The following is a 25,604-nucleotide window of genomic DNA, read 5'->3' on the forward strand; positions in this document are numbered from 1 at the left end:
GGCCGAACCGGGGTCCGCTGCCGGGCACTCCGAAGCGACTCGAAGTTGGGATCCGGGTCAAGAGCTCACTCACTATCTTGCGTTGTAAATTCATATTATATATTCGTCTACAAAGTACAGTAAAATGTACGGGTTTGGAGTTTGCGTAGGATAATTGATTCCAGTCAGTCATGGCAGTTTTAAAAATTCAATCATCCAGGACACCATCCTAGATGATATCTAAATCCCCAGTTTCACTCGGAACACCATGGTTGACACCAGCTACCGTTTTTGAATTCTGCCTCCAATATCTATTTCCAATTTCTAAATGCCGCGAGAGGGAAAATTCGGCGCATCCTCATCTATACAATCCCAAACGGAGGGCATCTGGTTGACGCTTGATAATGTGTATACACCCTTTGCGGTATCAATGCTCGAGAAAAAAGTCATCACGGGTGTTTGTATGCTTTCCGCAGAAGTTCATGTCTCATAAAGTCATCAGCTCTCGTATGAAGTCGAGTTGCCCCTTGCCCGTCTCCCACCAAGCTTAACCCCCGTACGCCGAATAAACCCCGTCTAAATCACCACACAGCAACTGCCATCCGCATCCTTTCTTGATGTCGCCGTCCGCAACTTGGTCGGACGGTACATCATAGCGTGAAGCACCAGTCGCTGACTCTCGCCGGCAACTTGAATGTAAAAGGCCCCCACGTCTTCGAATCCTAACCATGTGTAGAGCTCGTTCCCCATCGGGCTGGCCATCACAGACATGTCATTCAGCGAATCACTCATCACCAGCTCCATCGCCCATTTGCAGAGCGAGGACCCATGACCGCGACGTTGGAAGTCGGGAAGGGTAGCGAGAATCTGAAGGTGGATCTGCTCGGGGCCAATCGAGCCAAAGAACCTCTTGTATGCCCTGATCTGGCCCTTCCAAAACTCGTTGAAGTGCTCGTGGTTGGCATCCTTACGAGTCTTGCCTCCGCGTTCTTCTACTTCGGTCACAGCTGTTTGAGTGTTAGTGAATGTCACAAGGATAGTCGGCCGTCGAGGGCCATGAGCATCTAAACTTGCGATCCTGCGTCTTGTAGCCGGGGCCGTACCGCCGCTTGTTGATGTACGAGACATCCCAAACCCCAAACGCGACCACTTCGCTTGGGGCTTCCGGTTTGGGACTGTCTTCAATCACCATGACTACCCAATCATCATATTCCGGGTCAAGAAAATACTCGAAGAGCATTCGAGTATACCTATGATGATCTTCGGGGTACTGATGCCGGTACGGGAAGCGGTAGTCCCATTGTGGGTCAAGCGGCATGGTCTTAATAATGACGTTGGTGACCGCCTCAATATCGGTTGGAAGACCCAATCGGGGTCTCATTGCGAAGGTTTGTCGAGCAAGGCTGACTGGCTAGTACGTCTGGGGGGGAAGCAAGAAGGAGGACTTCGCTGGCGGCCCGGGAAACGCAAGGCGAACCTGGGGTTCAGGGCGGGCGAGGGAGCCTTAACTAGACTATTGGGGACACTTGGAGCCTCGCTGGCGCACTGTTGGCTTTGTGTTGCCCATGCATCGTGATGCATGCGGTGAAAAATGCTCGTGCGTGACGCGGTCATGGTGTGAAACGCTTCGGGTTCGCCGCAATTCCACAGCCAACGCCGTGGCAGTGACGGAAGAGGGATTTCAGGAAGGTGCAGCTAACTACCGATTTGCCTAGCTTGCTTGCAGCTTTGCCCCTGAATTCTGAGCCTCGTCCGCGCAGCTCGCCGCGTCTTCATTGGGGGCTGTGTCTGCCAGTCTGCGTTTTGGGGGCCGGCAAACGACCGTGGTTGGTACATGCCCAGACATGTCTGATGTATCTCAAGTCACGGGAAGAGAAAAAAAGAACCTATCCGGGAAACTTCCCGTCACCATCGATTTTGGCAATTCCATAGATAGCTTGACCCCAGGTCCCCAACAAGCAAGCGAGAAAGTGTGCCTGGCTGGTGCGCTTTCTGAACTTGACAAGTCTGCCCTGGTCTGCTTGGTTGCAGAGCACTAACCCAAACTCGGAATTACGGTGAGGGAAAATGGCAATGCGGTGCTCATGAGGAAAGGCGCGATGATTGGGCCAGCAACCGCGGCCTCCGACGCCCTCTTTCGGTGACCCAAAGCTGCACCAGACCGGCCCAGGCGTGTCGCACTTCCTTCCCGCATTGCGGCAAACTTCCCCGAAGACATCCCACAAGCATCCCACAGACATATGACGGACTCTGGATGCACGCCCGGAAGCGGGACTACCGATGTGACTCTGGTCTCATTTGTTTGTCCTTCCTGACTGTCCGTGTCATCCATGAACCAGCAGTCTGAGACATGGAGTACCCCGGCCCAGATCCCGACAGCGGATTGCGTTATAGGGAAGGAGAGCCTGAAGAGGTTGTCGCCGACGCGCTTTGGGACCTCGCATCGTTCCTCATCCCTGCGGCAGAGTTAGACCACCATGGCAATCCTCTCGCCAATCCCAACACCGAGTTGGCCGCCAATCCGCCGACCTGTCGATCGCAGGCAACCCGAGGGGCCCCGCGCATCCGGCCCGGAATCGATTTGATCTCCCACTCGTTTCCCGCCGCACATCCGCCGGGGCCCGCCCAGGTCGCCGCCCGTCAATATTATGCCCCAAACGTACCATCCCGAAGGCCGTCGTTGTCAACCCCAGTTTCGTCCGCGCCGGACGGGTTCCCTCCCGCCGGCCCAGCCGGCTCCGTTAGTGCCACAGACTGGCCTTCCTTCCCCGCGAACTCGGAGGGAGGCCCGGTTAATAATGGATCGCTTCCGGCCTTGGACATGCCGCAACCCCCGTTCAACCCGGCACTCCTTCCGACGGAACTTTTTGCTGCGTTTATGCCGCCTGCTACCCCGGGGTTGAGTCAACTATCCGACGGGAATTCTTCATATTCCCTCTCTCCTCCCAACCTCCCCGACGCATTCCATCCGTTCAATCCTGCCCCTCGTGATGGAGCCTTTGGGTCCTTGAACGAGGGCCCTACTTCCCCATGGATTAACGCCATGGTCGACGACACCGCCGGTGGTCATTACTACGAGCGATCCAGTTCGACAGTATCCACAGATGCCACAACCCCGAATCTTACCGCTCCGGTTTTCTCTCCGTCAGCGAAACGCCGGCCAACACGCCGAGCCAAAACCCCGTCGACACCTTTGGCAATTGTTCAGTATGAACCCCCCAGCAGTACGGAAGCAAAGTCGTCGAGAAAACGGCCGGCCACGGAAGAAATCGCGCCCCAGGGAATGGCTTCCCAAACTCTTCGCCAAGTACCGGTGTGCGACCACCTGGGAGAAGTCAAGGGGATCATGATGACGTTTGGGAACCGGTCCAAGACGAGGGCTCCCTTTAACGAGGAGAAGCGCCAACGGACAGCTCTAGCTAGACGCAAAGGGGTTTGCCCAAGATGCAAGAGATCCAAAAGACAGGTACTTGTACCCCACTTCAGGCCTCGGACGACGGGCGCTAACCCATCCCTCAGTGTGATTTGGCCCAAAAGGAGAGCCCCTATGTTAGTTGTACTCTTTGTACAGAGCACAGGGTCTACAAGAACGCTCCTCGACTCCCTTGTTTCAGGATGACTTTAACAGACATTCTCTTTTTCCGGTCGGGTGAGTTATCTTTTCTACAGTCATCTCCCTGCAGCCGCCTGCTCTCCCCTCGTGTCTCCTGCGCCTCAGCCCTTGTAGTACCATGGCTTTTATCGTGATTCAAAACACTGACAAGCTTCAAGGCCCGGCGCCAAACGAGCCCTTCTTCACCGAACGACTGAGAGACTCAACCGACCTCGGAGACCTGTCCAAGCCAAATGTTCCCGCGAGGATGTTGAAGCTCACGCAACGCATCGGATTCCATCAGTTAACAGTTTACGCCTCCGAGTTTGTGCCATCATCCGGTGATGTCATCTCTTACAAGTGGACCGATCGCACAGGAGAATTACACGAGCTAAACATGCCGCTTTACTGCCTCACAAACCTGGAAAAGATACACCACCATATATGCCAGTACATCGGCTCAGCCAAATGGGCGTACCTCGAAAGTGACGATGAGCTCGTGTCGATGACCATTTCCGCGGGCATGGAATATGCTCAACGAAATCCAGTAAGTACTGTGGTGCTGAACTCATATTCCTCTACTAACTCGCCTAGAAATCTCTAGTTGCCGACTCTCTCGACCTTTGGGCCATTTCACGAATGATCGAGATTCCCTGGGAGATGTGCGGACCCGACACCCTTGGCGTCTCACCGGTGACAGATGCCACGAGTCCTCACAAAGGGCGAATTCCGATCCCGCCCATCATGGATACCCAGCTGGACCAAATCGTTATCAAGAATATCCTCACGCCCTTACGCAAGAGGCTTATCGACAAATTTGAGAGCCTCATCACCCCTGCCAAGCGCGAGTCTTGGTGGGAGATTTACCTCTCTGCCTTCATCTTAACCAACCACATCGAGCGGCTAGCGAAGCACTCCGTCGACCACGCCAAGACACACACAATGCCGGTGGGTGGCAGTGATTGCAATTCGAGATTGGATATATCGCTAACCTAGTTTGGGCAGGGTAAATACTCCAACATCAAATTCCTCGAAGGCGCTTTTCACACAGCCAAGTCCATTCTCGCCCGCTTCCACTTTGCATGTAACGGATCCGTTCCGTTGAAAATGGATTGGACGTCGCCCAGCTTAGCGGTCATGGCCAAACTCGATCAGAGTCAGGTTGAGCTCATGCAGAAGACCCAGGCCATAGTCAGGGCCAGAGGTATGTTCTCCCAGCCTCTTCACTGGCTTACTTTTTGTTTCCAGCCGTTCGAACTGACCTTCGGCGCGCAGAGCCAGATGTCCTCCGTTTGAGGAAATCGCACAAGTACGAAAGGACGTTGTATTGGACCGGCCAACTGTATACCGAAAGCTTTGATACCTCGCCTGTACATGTCGTGGAAGAGCTCGATGAAAGCGAGACGGAAGCAGAAAGGGAAACCACCTGGGGGTGAAATCTGAGGCGTAGAAAATAAAGGTCTTGCGGCAACGCAAATTTGCTTGGTGTTATGTTGGCTTTGGGCCGGTCTTTGGAGAGGGATACCCTTGGCTTCGGGTAGGAGTTTGGGATCTTTGGAAGTCACAGGCGTGGGTTGGTTAAGCTCAGTCATTTCTCTGCTGTATGGTACCGTCTCGCCATGTTGCACGGTGGAATCTATCTTCGGAGTGGGGATGGCAAGATTCGACTTTGATGTATCCAACGGTAGATGTGTGAAGCAAATCAGGCGTTAAGGGGGCAACGGGTAAAAGGACAAAGGAGGAATGGAGATGAGAGATAACGGACCGAAAGATCTAAGAGATATTACACGAGCAAGGGATTGGACAAGACTCTGGAGATAGAGGCATGGTTCTAATCAGCGCTGCTCAAAGATCAGATTGTAGATCAGATCTATCAATCCAGAGCAGTCCAGTCGATTCAGATCGGCCATTTCTTCAGATCAGTCGGATCAGATGAGGCACCTTACAAATCTGACAATCTGATTGTTATCTTTACCTTAGGTACTTTTGGCCCTTGGTCAAGGCGCCGAATCCCTTCATTTTGAGTGTTAATGGTGGAGAGGTGGATGAATAAGTCGGGTATTACTTTTCCGGACCAGAACACCCCCTGTCTCGAGCCAAATTGCGGATTCCGCGCGTCGCTCTGTCCACTGTTTGTACGCGCGTGTGTGTGCGTATGTGTGACGACCACTGAGGCTGATCCAGTTAAAGTTAACCCAACCTCGCAATGTCGACTGCTGCACAGAGCAGCTACGCAGCCTCTGCTACAGACGATGCCAACAACGTTGCAGCAGTCTTCCTCCCCCACCCTCGATCTCGACTGCGCACCATCGCGAAGCAGTTCCGATGAAGAGGGTAACGAGGACGAGATTGACCGGTACTACAACATGAAGGTTGGGGGCAACGTCGATCCGGTTGAATGGTGGATCGGTAATAGGGCTCGGTTCCTAAAGCTGTCTCAGATGGCCCTTGACGTTCTCGCTATTCCGGCCATGGCAGCTGACTGCGAGAGGTCCTTTAGCATTGCCAAGCTTACTCTGAGCTCCCAGAGGCATGCAATGAAGTGGGAGGCTATCGAGATGCTTCAGATGCTGAAGAACTGGCTTAGGAACGGCGATATCGTCATCGGAGGAGTCATGATGGGCAGCAGTCCGGGTTGGGGATCGATTAAGGGGCAGCAGGGTTACGAATAGCTGCATTTGTATGTCAGTTCAGTTCAGTTCAATCCAGTTCAAGGGCCGAGGGAATCAATCGGTTCAGATCAGGAGGGTCTGACTGATCTGACTGATCTGAGAGCAGCGCTGCAACTGAATGGGGAAGGAGGGTCGGGTTGGCAGTTATTTTCAGTTCCAATCTTTCATCTGCCGAAATCAGCTGTTGCTGGTTTCCTTAAATACCATATTTACCATGTATGTTGGAAGTGACAGACCGAGACTTGAACTCTTGGATCAAGGAGCAACAAGCCCCTAGTTAAGGAAAAGAGCTAAATGGCAAGCAGTTCCCTCTTCTCAAAAGAAGAAAGGGAAATAGAGACGAAAGGAGAAAAAAAAAAGAGACAAACTGCTAGATCACACGCAAACCAAAGAAACCAACACCCCCCATCCCCCCAGCCAGTCCATCTACCCCTCAAACCTCAAGCACAACTCGCACGCCGATGCTTGACCCTCAACTCGGGCGGACTCGCCTCAATATCCCACACCCCGTTCCGCCTCCACTCATGATCGCCATAACACTCCCAGCTAATCCTCTCCAACTCCCTCGGCGTCTTCCACATGCGCTGCTCATTGCGCAGCCACAGCCTCAACATATGGCGCTGGCGGCCCTCGGAGGCATCGTCCGTGAAGCCGCTGCGCGCGTGCAGCATGGCGAAGTTGTTGAACAGCAGCATGTCGCCGGGTTGTAGCCGGATCTCCACCGCGTGCTGCTTGGCCAGGAAGTACACGGCGTCGAGGGCCTCGGCTTGCAGCTCGGTCATGGCGGGCACGGAGGGGTGGTGCGGCGAGAAGTGCGAGCCGGTGAGGGGGCGCCGCGAGAATTGGAAGCCCGGGCCGTGGGTATCGAAGTTGTAGAGCAGGGGGCGCATGTGGTATTGGCCTTCCCAGAATCTGCGTGGGGGGGGAAGGGGTTGGTGAGTATATGGGTGTGGGTCAGGGGTGAATAGGGATGTGGGGATGAGAGAGGGAGACTCACTCGTCAAAGATCCAATCATCCTTGGCCAGCATTTCGATGATATCCGGGCGGGCGCGGGCCAGTTCGTTGTATATCGTGGCCGACGAGGCCAGGTAGGACTCGCCTCCGTAGGCGGCTACGTTCAGAGCGTACATGCCGAGGACATCACACAGGTCGGTGTGGAAGGGCTGTGCATCGGATGACGGTGTGTGTTAGCTAGAGCGGCGAGTTATTTCTACCTCTTATGATAAATCCAATTACCTGGGCGCGAGCAACGTAGGGCGAGTTGGGCATGGCGCCATGCTTCTTGACGTCTTCGACGACGGCTTGGATGTGGACTGGACCGTGTCAGCGACCGTTGGGGAGATAATGGGGGTTTGCAAACGCACGAATCATCCGCCCATCAAAGTCCTGCATCCCACGCTTTGCGGCAATGTAGCTTGTGACGCCTAGGTAGAGGAGGATGTTGTCAAATGACGTGTACCTGTCTGGATCAAGGCCACGTAGCACGACAAACCCCCGGCCTTCGTGAATAACTCGCGAGGCCTCGAAGAGCCGGTCACCTAGGTTCGGGAGCGGGAAGGTGTTGGGGTCAGCGTCATCTGGGCCGAGGTCAAGACCTGATGGTTGCGAGTCAGCCATGTCGGCGATATAGTGTATAGGGCACAAAGAAACGTGAAGGACTTACTCTTGAAGTGGGAAAGCGCAACCTCAATCTCGGCAATGTCCTCAGGACCGAGGTGGAGGACAAAGTCGTCGTCAGAGTTAAAATCGGAGCCGGTCCAGGCTCGGGCTGTGTCGACTCGGGCGGGCCATCCGTAGGGGACGGTGGTGCGACGGTTGGGATAGAGAGCCTGGAGATGTGCAACCCGGTCTTGAAACGTCTTCATCGACGGGATCCACTCGATGTTGGGTCTGGGGACGTTATCCACAGCCTCCTCGGCTTCGTAGCGGGAGGGATGGGGGCTGGACTCGCGGGAGTATGACCCGCGGGAGTAAAACCTGTCGGCCATGATTGATGCAGATTCAGGGGTTGAATCAGGGGTTGAATTCAGGAGAGGTCAGGGGTTAGGGTTAAAGGTGTGATTTCTGTGTAAGTGTTGATTGCCAGCTAGGGACTGGGACTAAATCCTTGGAAGCTCGCTCCTCAAGGACCGAGAAAAGCGCTGGGTGATGAATTTCATGCTCTCAACCGGATCCTTTTCTTCCCTGAATTACCACTGATTAAATATCCATGCACCGCAGAGCCTCATCTTCACCAAGTCGGCCCTCAACAGCTCCCCATCTACCATCATCGGCTCCGGCACCGTGCAATGCCGCAGAGCCTCAATCTTGACAAGGAACAAGAGTTCCACTGAGAAGTGCAAATGACGGGGCTAAAGACGTGCAGATAAGTTCTGTATATTTGATTGGGGAAATGGGGTCATCTGCCCTCCCTTGCATCCGGGCCGACCAATGTTAGACTTGCCCCGACAACCCACTGGGAGCACCATTGGCTCGCAAAGGTCTCATACAACCCCATGGCGAGGATTGGACCGTCTTGCATAATAAAAAACAATGGGACAGGATGTTTGCGGCTCTGCGCGGATTGCGTAACGAGAAGATGACACAAGCCTGCTCTCGGGAACGGAGGCCGGAGGGCAGCCTGACCCGCCGTGGGGGAGGATCCAATCGTCGGAACGCTGTGACTAAGGTGATGAGGAGGATTTAATACCACGCTCTCCGAGTGGCTACATCACCAGTCAACCGCTTGATTTGGAACGTGGGCCAAACTTCCGAGTGGACGGTTGTGACAAAGTATATATAGCAGACCAGGCCGAGGTCGTTAAACACCCAATCATCCTGGCCCAATCTAGCTTGACCTTCAAGGACTCCCGAGGCGCTTCCGATGGAGGCTCAAGTCATGGTGATCTTGCCCCATGTCGGCCGAGCCGCACCGTGGGGACTTTATTTGCTAGGTGCGAGCCGGCGGGTAGGGAATGGACTTGTTGGGAGACTTGGAGTCATTCCTGCAGATGGCTGCCTAAGTTTGCCTGCACCTCGCCTTGAAAAGCTCATGATCGCTCGACCGGGGACGGTAGGGAATTCGGAATCGTCAAGAGTTGAGCCGCATCGTGGAGAAGCGAGGAGTGTTGGCCGTGGACGTGGTCTGTCAATGTGGCCCGGCTGTCACGGCCTCACGGTTGTCGCTCCTTCTTGAATCTCCAAGCGAGAAATGAGAAAAGGATTGCTTCTAACTGCCGTGCACGCAAAACCTAGACCGGAATTGGTCCAAATCTAATCACGTGAGATCGCGGCGGTCTCCTCTTCCATCCCGTAATAGGCCGAGGTGCCTGCCTGGTAAGGTAGCTAATTACCCGCCTGTACCGCCTCACGCGCCTGCCGCACCAAAGTCCCGTCGCGATTCCCGGCATTCTCTTGATTTTGTAATTTTGTCTCCCTCGAGGACGCGCCCTGCATGACCGAAAGTGCGCCCCTCACATACAAGGCCGCCGCACAAGGCGAGGATGATGTTTTGCAAGAGATGCGGTGGAAGGCCGCGACCCTCGAATTGCGCTCGCACTCGCCGAGGACCGCTATCCCGGGACCGTGGATGAGAAAATGCGGTGCGAAGTGGCAGCCTATGTGTGGATACAGAAGAATTGCCCCGAAGTTCCGATCCCCAACCTCTTAGGCTTCGGCTTCCCCGGCGGTTCAAACGTAGGTCATGACCGTAAACGCTCATCTGCGCCCCCCAATGTATCCTTGAGTGACTCGTGCGGGCTCGATAGTTTACCCATATAAGTTCTCGGCCCTTCTACCACCAATGGGCATGGTCAGTCCGCCGTCGTGCCTGCGCACTCTTGAATCTGCCGGCTCCCTCGCCCTACGTTCGTATTCAAGACCAGCCGACCGCCTGCACCTCCTCGAATTCATCGAACCCACACGGGGCCGGATGCTGTCCGAGACGTGGGACGCCAAACGCCATGATCCAGTCAGGCGGCGGAACCTTTTCCAGGGCCTGGCACGCATCATCCTTTCTGTTGCACGCTTCCCGCAGGTCCGCATCGGCTCGCTCACATTCCGCGACGACGGCACCATCTCTCTTTCAAACAGACCACTGTCTTGCAGCACCATGATACTGGAGAGCAGCGGCGCGTCCCGCGTCATGGCGAGGGACCAGACGCATCCATGCGCAGAGCCGTACATTTCTGACCTGCTGACCCAACACGACGGCCGTCTACTAGCCCAGCCGAACGCCGTCAGGGACGACACGGATTGTCACTACCAACTCGCCGTCCACGGGCTGCTGCGGATGATTTCCCATCACTACCTCAAGCCGCGCTCGCAGCCGTTCGCGCCGCATTTCACCGACCTCCACCAGAGCAACATATTCGTAGACGATGACTGGAACATTACCGCCCTGGTGGACCTCGAGTGGATGTGTTGTCGCCCTCTTGGGATGATCGATGTCCCTTACTGGATCACGCTCAAGGGGATCGACGAGGTCGGTGACCCGGAGGATAAACAGGCGCTAAAAGAATACACTGAGGTGAGGGAAGAGTTTTTATCGCTGCTCGGGGAGGAAGAAGAGAAGCTCGTCGCGGTAGGTAAAGGAAATCAGCATGCTCTACTTTCGCACACCTTGCGATCCACGGGGGCGTCCGGGATCCAACTGGTTCTTCTGGTGCCTCGACTCATAAATGCATGTACACTCTTCGAGCAGCACATTCGACACGGTACATTTTAACACACCGTTGTCACTCAAGCAGGACAAGCTATTGTCTCGATTCTGGTCGTGGAATACGGACGAGGTGGTGAAGATGAAGCGGCAGCAGAGAGAAACGTGGCTTGCCGAGCTGCGCGCAGTTTGCGAGGGCGGGGACCCGTGATTCAGCCTCCTGAGTCTAGCCTTATAACCAAAAGACAAGGACGTCGGATGTCTTGGCCGACGCAGCCTCCGAAATATAAATCAAACCGAGCCAAATGCAAGAAAACCAAAAATCCTTCATCAGACCCATTACAGACCGTAAAGCACCAAACACCACCCCCCACCACTCCTTCCCTGTCAATATCACATCCTCCCACCAACCGAGAACCTCGATATCGACCTAACCCCTCGAACCCCAACCCGCGCACACACCGCCCACGACGATCCCCAGTCCCCCTAAAGATGAAGACGGGGACGTGGCCGCCGCTCCCCTCCTCTCCACCACCGAATCAACCCATCTATCTCACAGATTGCGGCGTCGGCCGACTCGGACCTACATGCTACTGGCGGCCCGGTTGGTAATGGTGGAACACCGGCATGGCCTGCTGGGCTTGGGCTTGGGGTTGGGATCTCTGGGGCCTCTGGGTTTGGGTTTGGGTCGGGGTCTGAGAGCTCGGGGATTGGGAGCTTGATGATTGGAGTCTTTGGGGTTGAGGTCTTTGGGGCTGAGATCTTTGCGGCTGGGGCTGGGGCTGGGTTTGATTTCGTGGCGAGGGCTGGGACTGGGGCTGAGGGTGTGTCGGGATCCTGACGCTTGGCCGGGACACTGATCGTCCAGCGAGAGAGTGTCCCGCAGTGGAGGAGGACTGCCTGCCGGGGCCGGGCGATGATCGAGCAACGCTACTTTGTCGGGAGGCACCGCCGCCATTGAATGGGTTCGGGGGGTTCGGAGGGTTTGGAGAGTTGGGGGCGCTGTGGGTCGGTTAGTAGTAAGTTTGGCATGACCTTGTTGTTTTTCACGGCGAGATGGTGAGGTCCATGGCGTGGTGGGCGTAACTTACGGGACAGCTGAGAAGTCGAAATTGATGGCGGCTAATGGGTCGGGCATTGTAGCCAGGACGCTGGATATGCAGTCTTTGTCCGGACAGGCGTGCTCTGGCCTGGCCTTCACCGTGGCGATGATGTGAGTTGGTGGCGGCGTCCGGCAGAAAACGATCCTGCAGGTTTTAGAGCGTGTCATGCCGCATTTCTTTTCGAACCTTTTGGCAATGTGTGAGCAATTGGCGTACGTAAAGCAGTACCAGCCGCAAACACAATTGTGAGGGTTGTGCTGGCCACGGATGAGGTTCCTATCGACGTAATGCTGTAAATCATTGAGCCCAGCGTATTCCATCGTGGTCTAGCTAGGGAACCGGGGGGCGAGCGAGCTGAGGAAAACAGAATACAGGAGGTATATACGACGTTAACCGGCTTCCGATCTTGGTTTTGAGAATACTTAGGCAAGGGCAAAAGCAAAAGGTTTTGTCTAATCAGGGGACATGGGATAAAAACAAATGGTAGGAGCACGGGGTTGAATACACTGGTTCGAGAAAATATCAAAACAGAAAACCTCGAACTTGCGGTTGCTCGAAGCTAGAGGTATATGTACCTATATGCACGGATCAGGCTTTCTGTCGGCGTTCCTTGCATTCTCACTTGGGCACTTTGTGTGACCAACACAGCAACGAATGTCCCAGCTCAAGAATCAAGATCGCCTAGCCCGGCAAGCCTTCTGCTTACCGACCCGAAGCAGGTCTGAGACTGTCGTGGCGCCAGCGACCTGCAGAGCCGGGTCTGGAAGCGGCAACCGTGAGGCGGGTGTCTAGACCGTGGTAGAATTCGGTTTCGGGTGATATCAGGGGGCGTAGTTGTATAAATTAGGTATCTCAGGAACCTGATTCAATCAGTTGAGTACCAGCCATATTGCTAAGTACCTACCTGGCCTAAGTATCTACCTGCGTTGCCCCTCTGCCACAAATCGTATGCTGTTGGGTGAGAAACGTCGACTCGTTTGTCGGTGTTGGCGCACCCCCTGCAAGGGACGGGACTCAGAAGGGGTGGGATGTAACAGTGTTGGCAGTTCACACACACACAATGGCAACCATAACCCCTCCCCTGCATGCCCTGGCCGCTCGAGACCTGCAACGAGCCCCCAAAATGAGCCCCCAAAATGAGCCCCCCTTTCCTATTTCCGTTAACTACTAGATATGGTCCCTCAAACAGCCATGAACCAACAGCACTCTCGCATGGTACGCGGCTGAACCAACCGATATTTGCCCCCACCCTTCGCGTCCGAGCTGCATCTCCATCGAAGAATTTACTAAGGACCTCCAATTCGAATTTTCCAACTCATTAACCTGACCCGGCCGCGTTTCAAGTACACTGTTGACCACGTCGGATACCCAAAATACCTCAATTTACTGGCTAACGCATACTCTGCGCGTCTCTAACTTGAATATGCCAGTTGACGAGGACTTCAGGTTTTGGCCTGCAGGAGGCTCTGTCACTCCAGGCGGCCCCAGCGAGTGGTGGATTTGTGATGTTGATCAACGACGTATGTTCACGATTAAAATGGACGAGGAGCAGGAGACAGAAGAGGTTGCTTTTGAGCACTTCAAAAAACACGTTGATGGGCTCGGCCGTGACGTGACGCTGATCCACCTGGCGCCTGATGGCTGTATCATCTCTGTTTCGACCGACCTTATCAACGACGTAACCGAGTGCGTCTATTACCCTCAACTCAACCTCATTCAGCTATCAGCAGGCGTTCGAACCATTCTCCGCTCCGAGCTGCGAGAACTGGATCGGTTCATTGGAAACGTCGACCTGGTCTCGTATCAGGCCGAATCCGACGACAGCAAGGCGTCCGTGACCAAAACGGCCGTCTTCAAGTACTACTGGAATTCTCAATTTGTGGGAAAGATATGGGATGAGATGAATCTTTGGCTGCGACTGTCCCATCATCCCAACATCGTTCCCATTGATCGCCTCGTGCTCGACGAAGTGCAAGGCGGTGTCGTGGGGTTCACAACCATCTTCATCCCTGGTGGCACCCTCGAAGACAATGTGTCCCGCACCTTCAAGCTCAAGTGGTGCAAACAACTCATGGCCTTGGTTGACGACTTGAACTTGCGATATGGCATTGCCCACCAAGACATTGTCCCACGCAATCTGCTAGTCGATGAATCTACGGATAATATCATGCTATTTGATTTCGACTATTCAGCCCAGATTGGCCATGGTCGAGGCCCCCTCTTCTTATCATACTGGTATGCCAAACCATCATCCTCATCTTCTCATTTGTCTACGACTAACCTCGAGGTTAGGGACATTCGGGATGACGTGAGAGCCGTTGTCTTCACCATCTACGAGATGATCACGCGCGACTTCCATTTCCGGGAAGAGGACTGGGAGAAGCTCGATGTGTCTTTGATACAAGATATCGAGTGGGTGCAGCATCCGGACGTCACGCTCGACCACCCGGTTGCCGAGTACCGTTCGCTCCTGAACGCATGGTTGAAGACGCGCGCGGAAGGGAAGAAGGTCACCGTTTACACGGACGCGCCTGAGTGTATTGACTGGCCAATCCTGGAAATGCCAATTGGAGAGTATACGACCAGCACTGGGGCCGTGAGACAGGTACAGACCTGGACGCCTGTGGACCGGTCCCAAGCTCTGGCCCTGGGAAAAAAGACGGTTGAATGGCGGAGGCCGAAGCAGAGCACGCTAAAGGGCGACTACCACCTTCTCGCCACTGGAGAACTGCTAGATTGATTGCATCTCCCCTTACATATAGCTGACATTTGCTTCTCTCCGGGCCTCAAATCCACGAGAATTCAGCGGCACGCTCACACATCAAAGACTGAAACGGGGCAGAAGCCATTCGTGTAGCATTGACCCATAAATTCACAAGTGCTTGGTGATTATCTGAGAAGTATCCTGCCGTTGGCGAGAGGCCAATATTGAACTGTGAGCGAAGAAATAACCGAAAAACCTAACGCTGAAGCTGAAACGGAGCGTGGTCACCAGAGGCCCCCAAATTCCGCACCCCTTGCAGAGCAAATGTTAGAAATAAAAGGCACGGATTCAGCTGTCGGAGGCGGGTCCAAGGGCGTTGGTTTGGGTGGATGCAGAGCAGCGGCGGAAGGCTGGCATGGACAAATGGCTGTCGCCGCCAACTCAACAATATATGTGGCGAGACAAACACAAATAGCCCAGCTGCTGGCCGGCTGTTGCGTCCGAAACGGGGCACAGTGACCCCCTTTTCCAAACTTGAAGCGAACATTTATCGTGCCGTGTCGACAAATATTAATACCTGAAAACAACCAACTCACCAAATGGCCATCTGAAACGGCCTCGCAGACCGGCCTGCTTAGATTCGAATGCAGAACACCGGCGGTCTTTGGTTTGAACCATGGCGACCTGGCTGGCCCAAGACTTGGGACTGTAACTATGGCCGTGGACGCCACTGTAACCACGCCGAACGTTTTTCCCATCGACCATGCTCCAAAACCTCCTGGCGGATTTTCCACACTCGCACTGCCTGCTCACCATCAAGGCCAGGCAAAGAGAGCTGGGGTCATGTAACTGTCTGGTGGAGGTGAAAAAAAAAAAGAAAGGGAAAAGAAAAACGTGTGTCCTCGCAGGTTGTGCGAGGCAACGGGCCATCACCAGCGGAAACATCCCCAACCCCACGTGGTCAGCCACTCAATGCAGTGGCAGCGGCTCAGGAAGCAAGAAACGAAAATGTCGGTGTGAAGGTTCTTTTTTCCATCCATGATCGGTTCTATTGGTCGACGCGTCTGGGGAATTGAGATTGTGATGGTCTTGTGTCACGTTTCGAGTTGTTCAGAACAGGCTGAATCTCTGAACCGTGCTCTCGGAAACGGCGTGAAATAGGCCGAATCTGACAGTTGGCTTGCCATTGATCGACAGTCGAGAGGGGCGGTTCCAGGATTCCCCTGAGGAAGCTTATTTCCACCTCGATCGACCCCGCGCAGTGGAGACTGGGGCATCGCGCTCCGCTGCCTCCGCGTTCTCACTCTAAAGCTGAAAGGGTCACGAATTCTGTCCTTGATATGGTGAATGGATAATAAATCCAAAGATGGTGACGGTGTCGCTATGATAGACATGATACACACTGCCATACTGCCATGGGAAGATTCAAGATGCATATAAGCCAAGAACACAACTGAACAACAGCAATCCATTTACATCGAATCTCGATGCGGCGCAGTTCCAAATCACCCAAAATAGGCACGACTGCGAAATCCGCCAAGCGGCTCATTTCCCTGAAGTCCACCTGGGCTGAGGAGAAGGTTTGAGCTGATCAGGACATCCCGGCACCCCAGCCCACGTCGAGAGGTTTCCAGCCTATCATTGACGAGCATTAACCTCGATCTGGAAAAGCGTTCGGGTCATCAACTTTTCGGCCGTGAGCGGGATGGGCAAAGGATCCTTACCCACTGGCTTGGTAGGCAGATCGCGTCTCGGTGTGCGCCCGAATCATCAACCCAAAGGCGGGAATCTGGGCGGGACTAAGCCCAGGCAGGGTGTGGCTGGCCATGAAGAGAAAACCGTTGTGGTGGTCCCTGAAAAGAGCGAGCTATGGAAAAAGGAAGTCGTGTATTTAAGCCTTGCTTCTCTCCCGTCGACTTTCCGAACCCCTTTTTCCCCATCCTCACAACACCGTCACTCCTTCAATATCCACGCTCCTTTACAAGACCGCCGCACTCGCGCAGCTCAACAAGTTAAACCGAACCCCCAAACCAACCGCCAAAATGCTCTCCCAAACCCTTCTCATCGCCCTCAGCGGCGCCGTCGCCGTCAGCGCCCTGCCCAACAACGTGCAGGAGCGTCAGGTTGAGGACTACGCCGAGTGCGCCTCGGCCATCTCGTCGGCCTACAAGGGGATGCCCACCCCTCCCCCCGAGCTGCAGTCCTTCTACATGACGCAGACGCAGACCGACTTCTGCAGCATGACGTACCCGGCGTCGCTGCAGCCGGTCGTCTCGAGCTTCCAGAGCGCGGGGTCCTCGTGGGCCGCCGCCAACAGCGCCAAGGTCAGCTCGGCCATGTCCAAGTGCCCGGACATGGCCAGCCTCACCAATGACATCCAGCTGCCCAGCTGCACCGGCGGCACCGACAGCAGCAACAGCGGCGGCAGCAGCGACGGCAACGACGACACCTCGGGCGGCTCCGACAACGACAACGACAACAACAACAACAACAGCAACAGTGACAGTGATGAGAACGCTGGCCACCGCAACACTGGCGTTGCTGGCCTTGCTGTTGCCGCCGCTGCCTTCATTGGCGTCGTTGCCGTCGTCCTCTAAGCTCGAAATGTGGTGGATGGAGATGGACGAGGAGACGGATACCCGAGTGCAGAGATACATGGAAGTTATGTACACCAGGCTTTAGACGGAAGATGATCATGTTTTCATGATGGGGGCTGGCGCGCAGATAATTTTAATTCAACCACGACCTCCGAGTCGTCCCAACATTGCTCTTGGCCTCTTCGTTTTATAATTACCAGCATGTGATATGGATTGTAACCTGTGACCAAAGACCCTCGCTCAGTTGAATCAAACTCATCGCGGAAGCTGCTGTTAACATTTCCAATATCAAGCCAATGCCTACGACAGTCTTGATTTCCCTTTCGCCAAGTGTCACTCTGTACAGCAATCCAGGGTTCACCAGAATCATAGGTAGCAAAACTCCCGGGCCCCGCGTCTGCTCCGAGGTGTGTTTCCGCGCCATCTCTCAACGTACCTAGGTACCTATCTAAACCACGAAAGCAGCACCACCCTCCAACCCCCAACCTCACCCCCAATACCCATCCTCCCACAACTCCTTCCGATACCCCTCCGTCAACCGCTCATCCTCCCCATACACCTCCTGCCACCCCACAAACCCCCGATCCAACACAAAAACCTTCTGCTCCACCACCCCATCCTTCCCCCCCTCACCCGCAATCCGCTCCCGCTCGCGAAGATACCGCAGCGCGGCCGCCGGTCCCCGCTGCTGCGACAGCGCGCAGTGGAACACCACCGTCTGCTTGTCCTGCAGCTGGCGGACCAGGGTCGGGAGCATGGCGTCGAGGGTGCGCGACGGGATGTTGAGCGAGCCTTTGATGTGTCCGCCGATGTAGTCTGTTTGGTGGGGGGTGGGAGGGGGAGAGGGGGGGGTTGGTTAGTTTGGGGTTTGGGTTTGGGTTGCGGGTTTGGGGCTTTGGGTGGGTGGGTGGTTTTTGGTTGGGGACTTGGGGTGGTGGTGGTTGGTTGGGTTGGGGGTTGGAGGGGTGATGGGGTTTGTGAAGGGAAGGGAGGAGGTAGGTAGTGAAGGAATGGTTTAGGTAAGGTAGGTACTTACCGTCGTCTCGCACGTCGATGATGGCGATGGTGGGGTCCCCGGATGTGGCTCGTTCTTGGGCCTCGAGGAGGGTTTGGGAGAGCGAGGCTGCCGAGAGGCGCTGGAGGGTGCCTATGGTGGCCATTTTGGTCGATATGGGGGTATATGGGAAGTTGTTTGTTTGGGCGGATTCGGCGGGGGGAAGACTGACTCTTCAACGATAGCTGGGCTGTCCCGATCGATGATGTGATAGGAAGAAAGGAACGGGCTTCTTCAACTCCAAGTGGGTCGGGTGTCGTTCTACCAGCTGGCCAATAATCTCTACAGCTGGGGTCAGCCGGCAGTGTATTGCTCCTGTGTAAGACAAAAATGGGACTCCATGTCTTAACAAGACAATTGGCACAACAGTCCATCCAGCCGTCATCATCCTTTGAATTATTCCTAAGCAGTTTACCACCCTACAAAAATTTATACCCCACCTATCTAGCTGGTAGGTTGGCCATACCCCCTGTTACCGAAGGAGTTTCGAGTTTCACAACGCCAACCTGACCATCAGTGAATCCCCTCCGGTTTAAACCGTCCGGCGTGCGCTGTGCGAGCGAGTGACCCCCACCCTGAAGATGGACACCAACTAGTGCCTTAAGAATTTTTATCGCTCTGTAACTTTGACCTTTGACTGGGGCTCGAAAGTGAATGTCGTGCTGAACCCAGGTCTTCCATTGTCAAGCCGCCAAGCCAAGTTTCGGTGAAGTCATCACACACCGGCCGGTCAACGAGGTGGGACCGTGGAGGACGCTCAGGCACCATCTGGGTGCAGGAACCAAACCCACTTTATTTTTCTAGCTTCACACCGGTCTGATTTCCCACAGCCGGAAGCGGATTACTAAGATGGAGCGGCGGCTACGGGAGCGGTCTTGCGGCTCTTGCCGAGGTGTCGATCCAGTGCTGTCTAGGTCTTACCTACCTTATTTAACCCACAGACCATCGTTGGAAGGCGAATTCCACCCCAAACCTGGCCAGTGAGGGTAGTGTTCTGTTCGTTAGTCCTGTCTTGTCAACGCCGTCTCCGAGCTCGCTCAATCTTGATGGTGTCCAAGTCCCGGCTTAGGACAACGACTCAAAATCACGAATGCCTTACTCATTCCCCGGTGTCGTGGTTCGGTAGGTGCAGGTCCAGTGTCATGGTTGCCTTGGGAGTTGCCTTGAGAGTTGCCTTGGGAGGACGTCTGAGCAGTGAGCACGATATGTCACATGTTCTGGGAAAATTCTGTCATGTCCGATGCATATCTTCCTGCACACGTTAAGCTCTTTCCCAGAGAATTCTGCACTCTTACATCCTCAACCCAACTTACCTTCAGAGTCTGCATCCTCACATTTCCACAACCATTGAGCTCCCTGAGCCCATATTCATCGTTTTATCACAAAGCTTACGACCATTTCCAACGCTATGTCGTCCTTTGAAGTTGTATCCTCCCAAGTCGCGTCGTCACGCGCCGTGTCCCCCGAGGGCCAACCCAAGGCCGCGGACCCCGAAGCCAAAAGCATGGCCCAGGAAGTAGCTGCGCGGACCTTTATCATTGCTATCGTGGTCACAGCAACCGGCATATGTCTATTGTCGCTACTCGCCTATTGGTTCTTCGTCACTCGGCGGCGCAAGCTACGGCAACAAGCTCGGAAGAATAACGACGAGGAAAAGAACCTGAATGCCGGTACTACTCCTAGCCCGACGGTTGTGCCCTCGGCCATCAACACGGATAGGGACCCAGTACTTGCACTCGGACCGTCGGCTACTGACGTACAGACTGCAACCATCGCGCCACATGGGCACCCGAGTACGGGTACCCAGGCCCAGTGGTTATTAACAGACATACAGACGCTACAGTGGATGCTGAGGCCCCGACCCGCCGCTCACCGTCAACCCCGCCAGAGTTCAACCACCGACCAAAATGGGAACAGAGTACGGGCACCAAGGTCGGTGGGTATTAACGCATATGTAGACACTGCGGCAAATGCTGAGGGCCCAATTCCCCACCGGCGATCGGCACGCCGGACTTCGACATTCACTGAGAATACAAACCGGCTGCGACCACTCTGGTTGGCAGCCATGTACCCCAGTGTGACGGCCGAGGCTTTGGCACCCTCCCCCCACCCACCAACCTGTCGGACTCAAACTCTCGCCACGGGTGCGGACTGCTCGGTGCGGCCGCTCAGGTTGAGAGCCACCGACACCACTGTGGCAGGCGAGGCTTCGGCACCCTCCCGCCACCAATCCATCCGCCCACCTCCAGCCACAGTCCCAAATGCTGGAGGCCGAGCACGTGCACCCAGGCCGACGACCATGGACGCCACTGTGGCGGGTGCAGCCTCGACACCCTCACCCTGCCCCCTCGCACCCCGGAACAGCACCGACCGGGTATACGCCGGGATCCTGGCCAACCCGCTGGAGCGCAGGCGGGCCTGGTCGAGCCCGACCCCCCCGGACCGAGAGGACGTCAGGTTGGCCCTTGTCGCCCACCGCCGCCGCTGCCGCTGCCGTCGCCCGGGCACCCCCATCGCCCCCCCTCACCGCCGCCTGGGCACACCCGTCGCCGCGTCCCGCCTCTCCCGAGCCCCCGTGGCCGCCTAGCCGGAGGGACGGCTACCACGGGGGCGAGTGGGACGGGGACCAATGGCGTAGAATGAGGAGGTAGGTGAGAAGTGAGGTAGGTGGGAAGTGAGATGTTTGGGAGTGGCGTCTGGAAAACGGCCACCACGGTTTGTATTTTGTTGGGTTTTGCAGTGGAGGATATTTGTATTTAATATATAAAAGTAATAACTAACTAACTAGTTAATGATAATCAAAGTGATTATAATACTCCCAGAGCTTATTTAAGAGACCTCAGCCAGGATGTTTCTTGCCTTGGCCCAGCAACCCTCTTACAGTCTCCCTATTAGCATTGAACCATCACACCATGGGAGCCCTGTACGGGTACCCAGGCCGGTGGCTATTAACAACCACACAGACACTACGGTGGAGGCTGACGCCCCAATTCCCCATCGACAATCAACTCGTCGGACGTTAATATTTACAAAAAGTACAAATCAGTCGCGACCACTCGCCTTTAACTATCGCCCCCGATAATCCCCCCTAGACCCCTACAATCTCCCCATCGGCTTTCCTATTCATCGCCACAAACCCCCCTCGTTCCTCACGATTCCCCTCCGATCTCTCTATCGGCCTTCAACCATCTCGGGCCGGTTAGACCTGACTAGCACTGACGTCAAGAGCCTTTTTAGCAGATGCTAGCATAGCCGGAAATAGAGAGGACGGTCTTCTCTAGGTAGCTAATCCCCTATCACCTATCTACACACTGAGCCTGTGGCTTTGTTCGCCTTTCCATCACCCAGGGTTTCCCTGCGTTTCCGTTTTCGGCTTCTTGTGAACAATTCCAAATTTCCAACATCTACTTCTGTCCCCTGGGCCCCGACACTGAGCTTATTGCACCCAGTCTAATGCAGTTAATTTCATCCAGTTTGTTGTGCCCAGTTGCGCCTTGTAATTGCACTCGCTACGGCACCTTCTGGTGTGGTAGAATCCGTCCAGGCAACAACGCGCATCATTGCTTTCTCCTAATTCGGTCGCAACCGGTCCTCGAATTCTCGTTCTCGCGTGAGAAGTCGTATTTTACCTAGCTGATGCGCCAAGTTGTCCCGGTATGGATGGTACAGAAGGTTCCATCATCTTGACCATGACCTGGTCCGAGGCGCTCCCGTTCTGTTGCTATCAGCATGCTGTGTACGGAAGTCCCTACCAAAAGAATTGGCTCACCGCCTTCCGGATTTTAGTGGTTCTGCTTGGCAGAAAAAGCCCCATAGGCACAAACAGTTTAACGGGCGGTGAGCCAATTCTTTTGGTAGGGACATCTGTACAGAATGCCAAGACACGGAACCTCGTGTGGGGCTCACGCGGAGCTTGGCTGATGACGACAAGCCGTGACGCTTGCACCTGACAAGTCCCAGGCAGCTCGTTCTTCATCTCGAAAGCTGTCAACTTCGGACTTCTTATTAATTGGCTTCTCGCCTTATTATCTCCCATTACCGCAACAGTTTTGCTGTTATTCACTGAATCGCGAGAACAATTCTTGAGGCTTGTCAACGACAGCCTGAGCTGACCGCCAAACAAGCGACGTCACACCCCTGTAGCTCCTTCAGGTGCTGGCAGTGACGCACCGACCATCGCCAAATTCCATCCTGGCGACCAAAGCACCACCTTTTCCCATTCCCCACAACAAAGGCACAAGCATCCTTTGCCAGCTCTCCAACAACAGAACACCGCAATCCAAGCGCTTCAACGCACGGTAACCGCACTACATCAATCGACTAGCATCTCAACCTCGGAAGCTCATAGCTGCGCATAATGGCTCCTCCGCCGCCAGCAGACTTGCCGCTCACCGAGAGGCTGCAGCGGGTGGCCTTGACTTTGCAATGTACGTGTGCACCCTTCATCGCCCGCGACGGCCAGGGCAACACCGTGCTTTGGTGCGAATCGCATAACTGACCGAGATTATTTCTCTAGTCGCTTGGTTCTCCGGGTATGTCGATTGCATTCCCAGCTCTTCAGCACCGACCCATCGCAGCTAGCTAAGGGGCTGGCTGGGGCCAACGCAAGCTCCTTCCTCGGCGCTACCGAGACGACCAACATTGTATCTGTGGCTGACTTTTTTTTTGTGCAGACATGCGGCTCTCCTCTTCTGCATCTTCCGATACTCCTTCTCATGGATACGCATGAACTACTACGGAGGGGTGGCCCAGTTCTGCTACCGTTTTGCCTTCCTCTCGGCGGCTGGGACCTACGGGATCGTAGTTTACAAGACGTGGCGCGCCCGCCAAAAGACCGGCGCAAAGCAACCCGGGGGTGTCTTGGGCTACCTTTCCGACGAGAACGTTCAGTACCTTGGTATGTGTCCCCCACCTCGCATGCCCTGCATCGCGTGAGGGACTCAGCTGACTGATTGGTCACAGTGATGGCGTTGGTCTGGCTCTTCATGCCCCAGTACCCGCTTGCCCTCCTCCCCTATGGAATTTACTCCATCTTCCATGTCGCTACGTACGTCGGCTCGACCATTGTGCCGACCCTCAACCCCCCCACCAAGGTCGCTTCGCCCGCCGGTGCGTCGCCGGGCGCTAAGCCGCAATTCACCCAACACCCGGCTTCGGAAGCCATCAAGTCGTTTGTCAAGCAATACTACGATTCGTCCATGTCGGTGGTCTCGAGTCTCGAGATTCTCCTGTGGATTCGCCTTCTCCTCGCCGTCATTTTCTTCCAGCGCCGGTCGTGGATTCTGATCGCCCTCTACACTGCTTTCCTGCGCGCCCGTTTTGCCCAGAGCAGCCACGTGCAGAGCTCGTTCTCCCAGCTCGAGGCCCGCATCGACAACCTCATCGGCGCCCAGGGCACCCCGCCCGTGGCTCGCCAGGTGTGGGACGGCGTCAAAAGCACGGCCAGACAGTTCCACGGCGCCACCGACGTCAACAAGTACGTCAATGGCGCCGCTGCGCCCAAGAAGACTTCCTAAGCGGCCACGTTTCCGAGGGATATCCGATCACCCGACAAGAAGGCTTTCCGCGTGCATGCTCATGCGGCCTTGAGCCTAGCCATCCGATCTAGGAGCGGGGTTTGTGCGCAATGAACCGTTCTGATTACGCAACACCAATACCTGGTTAATTTTTAGGGGAGAGCAGGCGGGCAGCGGATGGCTCGCAGGGGAGGAAAACAGGTGTTGTTGGACGGCAGTCGGCCATCTCTTCTGTCACGGCTGGGGCCGGTGTTTGCTCTTTGTTTCATTAACTTCTCCCTGGACCTGGTGCTGGTTTCCGAGGAGTTGGGGCAATCCTGGAGGTAGAAGCGGATGGGTTTCCTGGTATCGGTCTTATTATCACTGTATCACAATATCTAACCAGTATCGATGGACAACCGTGTTTTTCGGTGATGGTGTACGGTTCCAACCCGACGTTTGGTTGCAAGTGGAGGCAGTGCCAATTCTTCCACGCCAGCCTCGAGCATCAGCCGCGAATTGCACTTCGCAGCAACAGCGCCGCTGGGAGAGAACCAACCCTCCACGTGCCCCCAGGCGATGTTGCCAAGACTTGTCCAAACCCCACCTTCTTGCAACGATGACGTCGCAATGGGATCTGAGAAACCATCTGTTCCTGAGCCACCCGGTCGGTTTCTGCCTTGACCCTCACTGAGCCAAGGTTGGACGTTGGACACTCACAAAATCTTGCTTGATTCGAGCCCTTGTTATATCCTATAAACCTAATCTCATATCTTCGTACTTACCACCGTACAAAATTGACCAGACAATACAAACCACACCGCCCTCCATGCCATCATGGCCTCCCTACTCCGTCAAATCGTCGCCGGGCCCCGCGTAAAACACCAAGAAACCGGTCTCGATCTGTGCTACGTGACCCCTAATATCATTGCAACGTGGGTTCTCTCCTTTCCACAGCCGTCTTGACCAACCCAACTCCCTCCCCCCCAACCAACCAACCCAGAGAGTATCCCAGACACCCAGGGCCACCAGACCAGACTAAACCAAACCAACCCACCTCCCCTCTACCCGATCAACCTCTCCTCTTACACACCAAAAAAAAAAAAAAAATAAGGAAAGAAAACCAAAAAGAAAAAAAAAATCAAAAAAAGACTAAACAGAACAAAAAAAAACACAGATCCGGCCCCTCCCAAACCTACCCGCAACGCGCCTACCGCAACCCCCTCGACCGCCTCGTCGCCTTCCTCGACGCCCGCCACCCGGCCGGCTGGGCCGTCTGGGAGTTCCGCGCCGAGGGCACCGGCTACCCGGACGAGGCCGTCCACGGTCGCGTCCGCCACTACCCCTGGCCCGATCACCACCCGCCGCCGTTTGGGCTGGTGCCGGGGATTGTGGGCGGGATGAGAAGGTGGATTGGGGGGGGGGAATTGGGGGATGGGGTTGATGGGGAGGGGGGGGAGGGGAGTGGTGAGGGGGGTGATGCTGCAAAGGATTGAACGGGGCCTGACGGAAAAAAGGGATAAAGTTGAGAGCGGAATACCGTCTTAAGTTCAGGTCTTACGAAGAGACACTGTCGCGTGGCAGACCAGAAGGGTCGAAGGTCAAAGTCCGGCAGCGCTATGATTGAACCTGATAGGACCAAAACCTCCACTGGATGAAAAAAGAGGTTTGTAAAGATAGCACCGATAGTTTTGGACGCGAAAGGAGAACTGCGACCGCACTTCCACCTGCGCCAGATGGAGCAATTTGCCCCACATCGTATACAGGAAGA

At 55.1% G+C, this 25,604-nt stretch overlaps 12 protein-coding genes across 12 annotated transcripts; 8 read left to right on the top strand and 4 right to left on the bottom strand.

The window, feature by feature from the left end:
- Nucleotides 1-555: 555 nt before the first annotated feature.
- CHGG_04397 (uncharacterized protein) lies at nucleotides 556-1,593 on the bottom strand (the record flags this gene model as incomplete). The annotated part of the gene is made up of 3 exons (XM_001223610.1): nucleotides 556-959; nucleotides 1,012-1,355; nucleotides 1,457-1,593. The coding sequence occupies 3 exons, from the start codon at nucleotides 1,591-1,593 to the stop codon at nucleotides 556-558; spliced, it is 885 nt and encodes a 294-aa protein (XP_001223611.1).
- Nucleotides 1,594-2,329: 736 nt separating this feature from the next.
- Nucleotides 2,330-6,243, top strand: CHGG_04398 (uncharacterized protein; the record flags this gene model as incomplete). The annotated part of the gene is made up of 7 exons (XM_001223611.1): nucleotides 2,330-3,412; nucleotides 3,499-3,628; nucleotides 3,751-4,070; nucleotides 4,166-4,519; nucleotides 4,577-4,775; nucleotides 5,650-5,720; nucleotides 5,842-6,243. 7 exons carry the CDS (start codon nucleotides 2,330-2,332, stop codon nucleotides 6,241-6,243), a joined length of 2,559 nt encoding a protein of 852 aa, XP_001223612.1.
- Nucleotides 6,244-6,683: 440 nt separating this feature from the next.
- CHGG_04399 (uncharacterized protein) lies at nucleotides 6,684-8,232 on the bottom strand (the record flags this gene model as incomplete). Its single annotated transcript, XM_001223612.1, has 5 exons — nucleotides 6,684-7,155; nucleotides 7,241-7,407; nucleotides 7,481-7,557; nucleotides 7,609-7,839; nucleotides 7,908-8,232. 5 exons carry the CDS (start codon nucleotides 8,230-8,232, stop codon nucleotides 6,684-6,686), a joined length of 1,272 nt encoding a protein of 423 aa, XP_001223613.1.
- Nucleotides 8,233-9,107: 875 nt separating this feature from the next.
- Nucleotides 9,108-9,419, top strand: CHGG_04400 (uncharacterized protein; the record flags this gene model as incomplete). The annotated part of the gene is made up of 1 exon (XM_001223613.1): nucleotides 9,108-9,419. The coding sequence occupies one exon, from the start codon at nucleotides 9,108-9,110 to the stop codon at nucleotides 9,417-9,419; it is 312 nt and encodes a 103-aa protein (XP_001223614.1).
- Nucleotides 9,420-11,470: 2,051 nt separating this feature from the next.
- Nucleotides 11,471-12,303, bottom strand: CHGG_04401 (uncharacterized protein; the record flags this gene model as incomplete). Its single annotated transcript, XM_001223614.1, has 3 exons — nucleotides 11,471-11,882; nucleotides 11,972-12,127; nucleotides 12,200-12,303. 3 exons carry the CDS (start codon nucleotides 12,301-12,303, stop codon nucleotides 11,471-11,473), a joined length of 672 nt encoding a protein of 223 aa, XP_001223615.1.
- Nucleotides 12,304-13,520: 1,217 nt separating this feature from the next.
- On the top strand, nucleotides 13,521-14,723 carry CHGG_04402 (uncharacterized protein; the record flags this gene model as incomplete). The annotated part of the gene is made up of 1 exon (XM_001223615.1): nucleotides 13,521-14,723. One exon carries the CDS (start codon nucleotides 13,521-13,523, stop codon nucleotides 14,721-14,723), a length of 1,203 nt encoding a protein of 400 aa, XP_001223616.1.
- Nucleotides 14,724-15,401: 678 nt separating this feature from the next.
- On the top strand, nucleotides 15,402-15,707 carry CHGG_04403 (uncharacterized protein; the record flags this gene model as incomplete). The annotated part of the gene is made up of 2 exons (XM_001223616.1): nucleotides 15,402-15,532; nucleotides 15,596-15,707. 2 exons carry the CDS (start codon nucleotides 15,402-15,404, stop codon nucleotides 15,705-15,707), a joined length of 243 nt encoding a protein of 80 aa, XP_001223617.1.
- A 1,022-nt stretch (nucleotides 15,708-16,729) lies between these two features.
- On the top strand, nucleotides 16,730-17,284 carry CHGG_04404 (uncharacterized protein; the record flags this gene model as incomplete). The annotated part of the gene is made up of 1 exon (XM_001223617.1): nucleotides 16,730-17,284. One exon carries the CDS (start codon nucleotides 16,730-16,732, stop codon nucleotides 17,282-17,284), a length of 555 nt encoding a protein of 184 aa, XP_001223618.1.
- Nucleotides 17,285-17,771: 487 nt separating this feature from the next.
- On the bottom strand, nucleotides 17,772-18,444 carry CHGG_04405 (uncharacterized protein; the record flags this gene model as incomplete). Its single annotated transcript, XM_001223618.1, has 2 exons — nucleotides 17,772-18,100; nucleotides 18,321-18,444. The coding sequence occupies 2 exons, from the start codon at nucleotides 18,442-18,444 to the stop codon at nucleotides 17,772-17,774; spliced, it is 453 nt and encodes a 150-aa protein (XP_001223619.1).
- Nucleotides 18,445-19,746: 1,302 nt separating this feature from the next.
- On the top strand, nucleotides 19,747-20,981 carry CHGG_04406 (uncharacterized protein; the record flags this gene model as incomplete). The annotated part of the gene is made up of 2 exons (XM_001223619.1): nucleotides 19,747-20,153; nucleotides 20,402-20,981. The coding sequence occupies 2 exons, from the start codon at nucleotides 19,747-19,749 to the stop codon at nucleotides 20,979-20,981; spliced, it is 987 nt and encodes a 328-aa protein (XP_001223620.1).
- A 1,714-nt stretch (nucleotides 20,982-22,695) lies between these two features.
- CHGG_04407 (uncharacterized protein) lies at nucleotides 22,696-23,854 on the top strand (the record flags this gene model as incomplete). Its single annotated transcript, XM_001223620.1, has 4 exons — nucleotides 22,696-22,765; nucleotides 22,855-22,870; nucleotides 23,012-23,235; nucleotides 23,301-23,854. 4 exons carry the CDS (start codon nucleotides 22,696-22,698, stop codon nucleotides 23,852-23,854), a joined length of 864 nt encoding a protein of 287 aa, XP_001223621.1.
- Nucleotides 23,855-24,670: 816 nt separating this feature from the next.
- On the top strand, nucleotides 24,671-25,329 carry CHGG_04408 (uncharacterized protein; the record flags this gene model as incomplete). The annotated part of the gene is made up of 2 exons (XM_001223621.1): nucleotides 24,671-24,768; nucleotides 25,011-25,329. The coding sequence occupies 2 exons, from the start codon at nucleotides 24,671-24,673 to the stop codon at nucleotides 25,327-25,329; spliced, it is 417 nt and encodes a 138-aa protein (XP_001223622.1).
- Nucleotides 25,330-25,604: the final 275 nt, after the last annotated feature.

Source organism: Chaetomium globosum, genomic scaffold (genome assembly GCF_000143365.1).
Source record: "Chaetomium globosum CBS 148.51 scaffold_4 genomic scaffold, whole genome shotgun sequence".
Classification (NCBI taxonomy): domain Eukaryota; kingdom Fungi; phylum Ascomycota; class Sordariomycetes; order Sordariales; family Chaetomiaceae; genus Chaetomium; species Chaetomium globosum.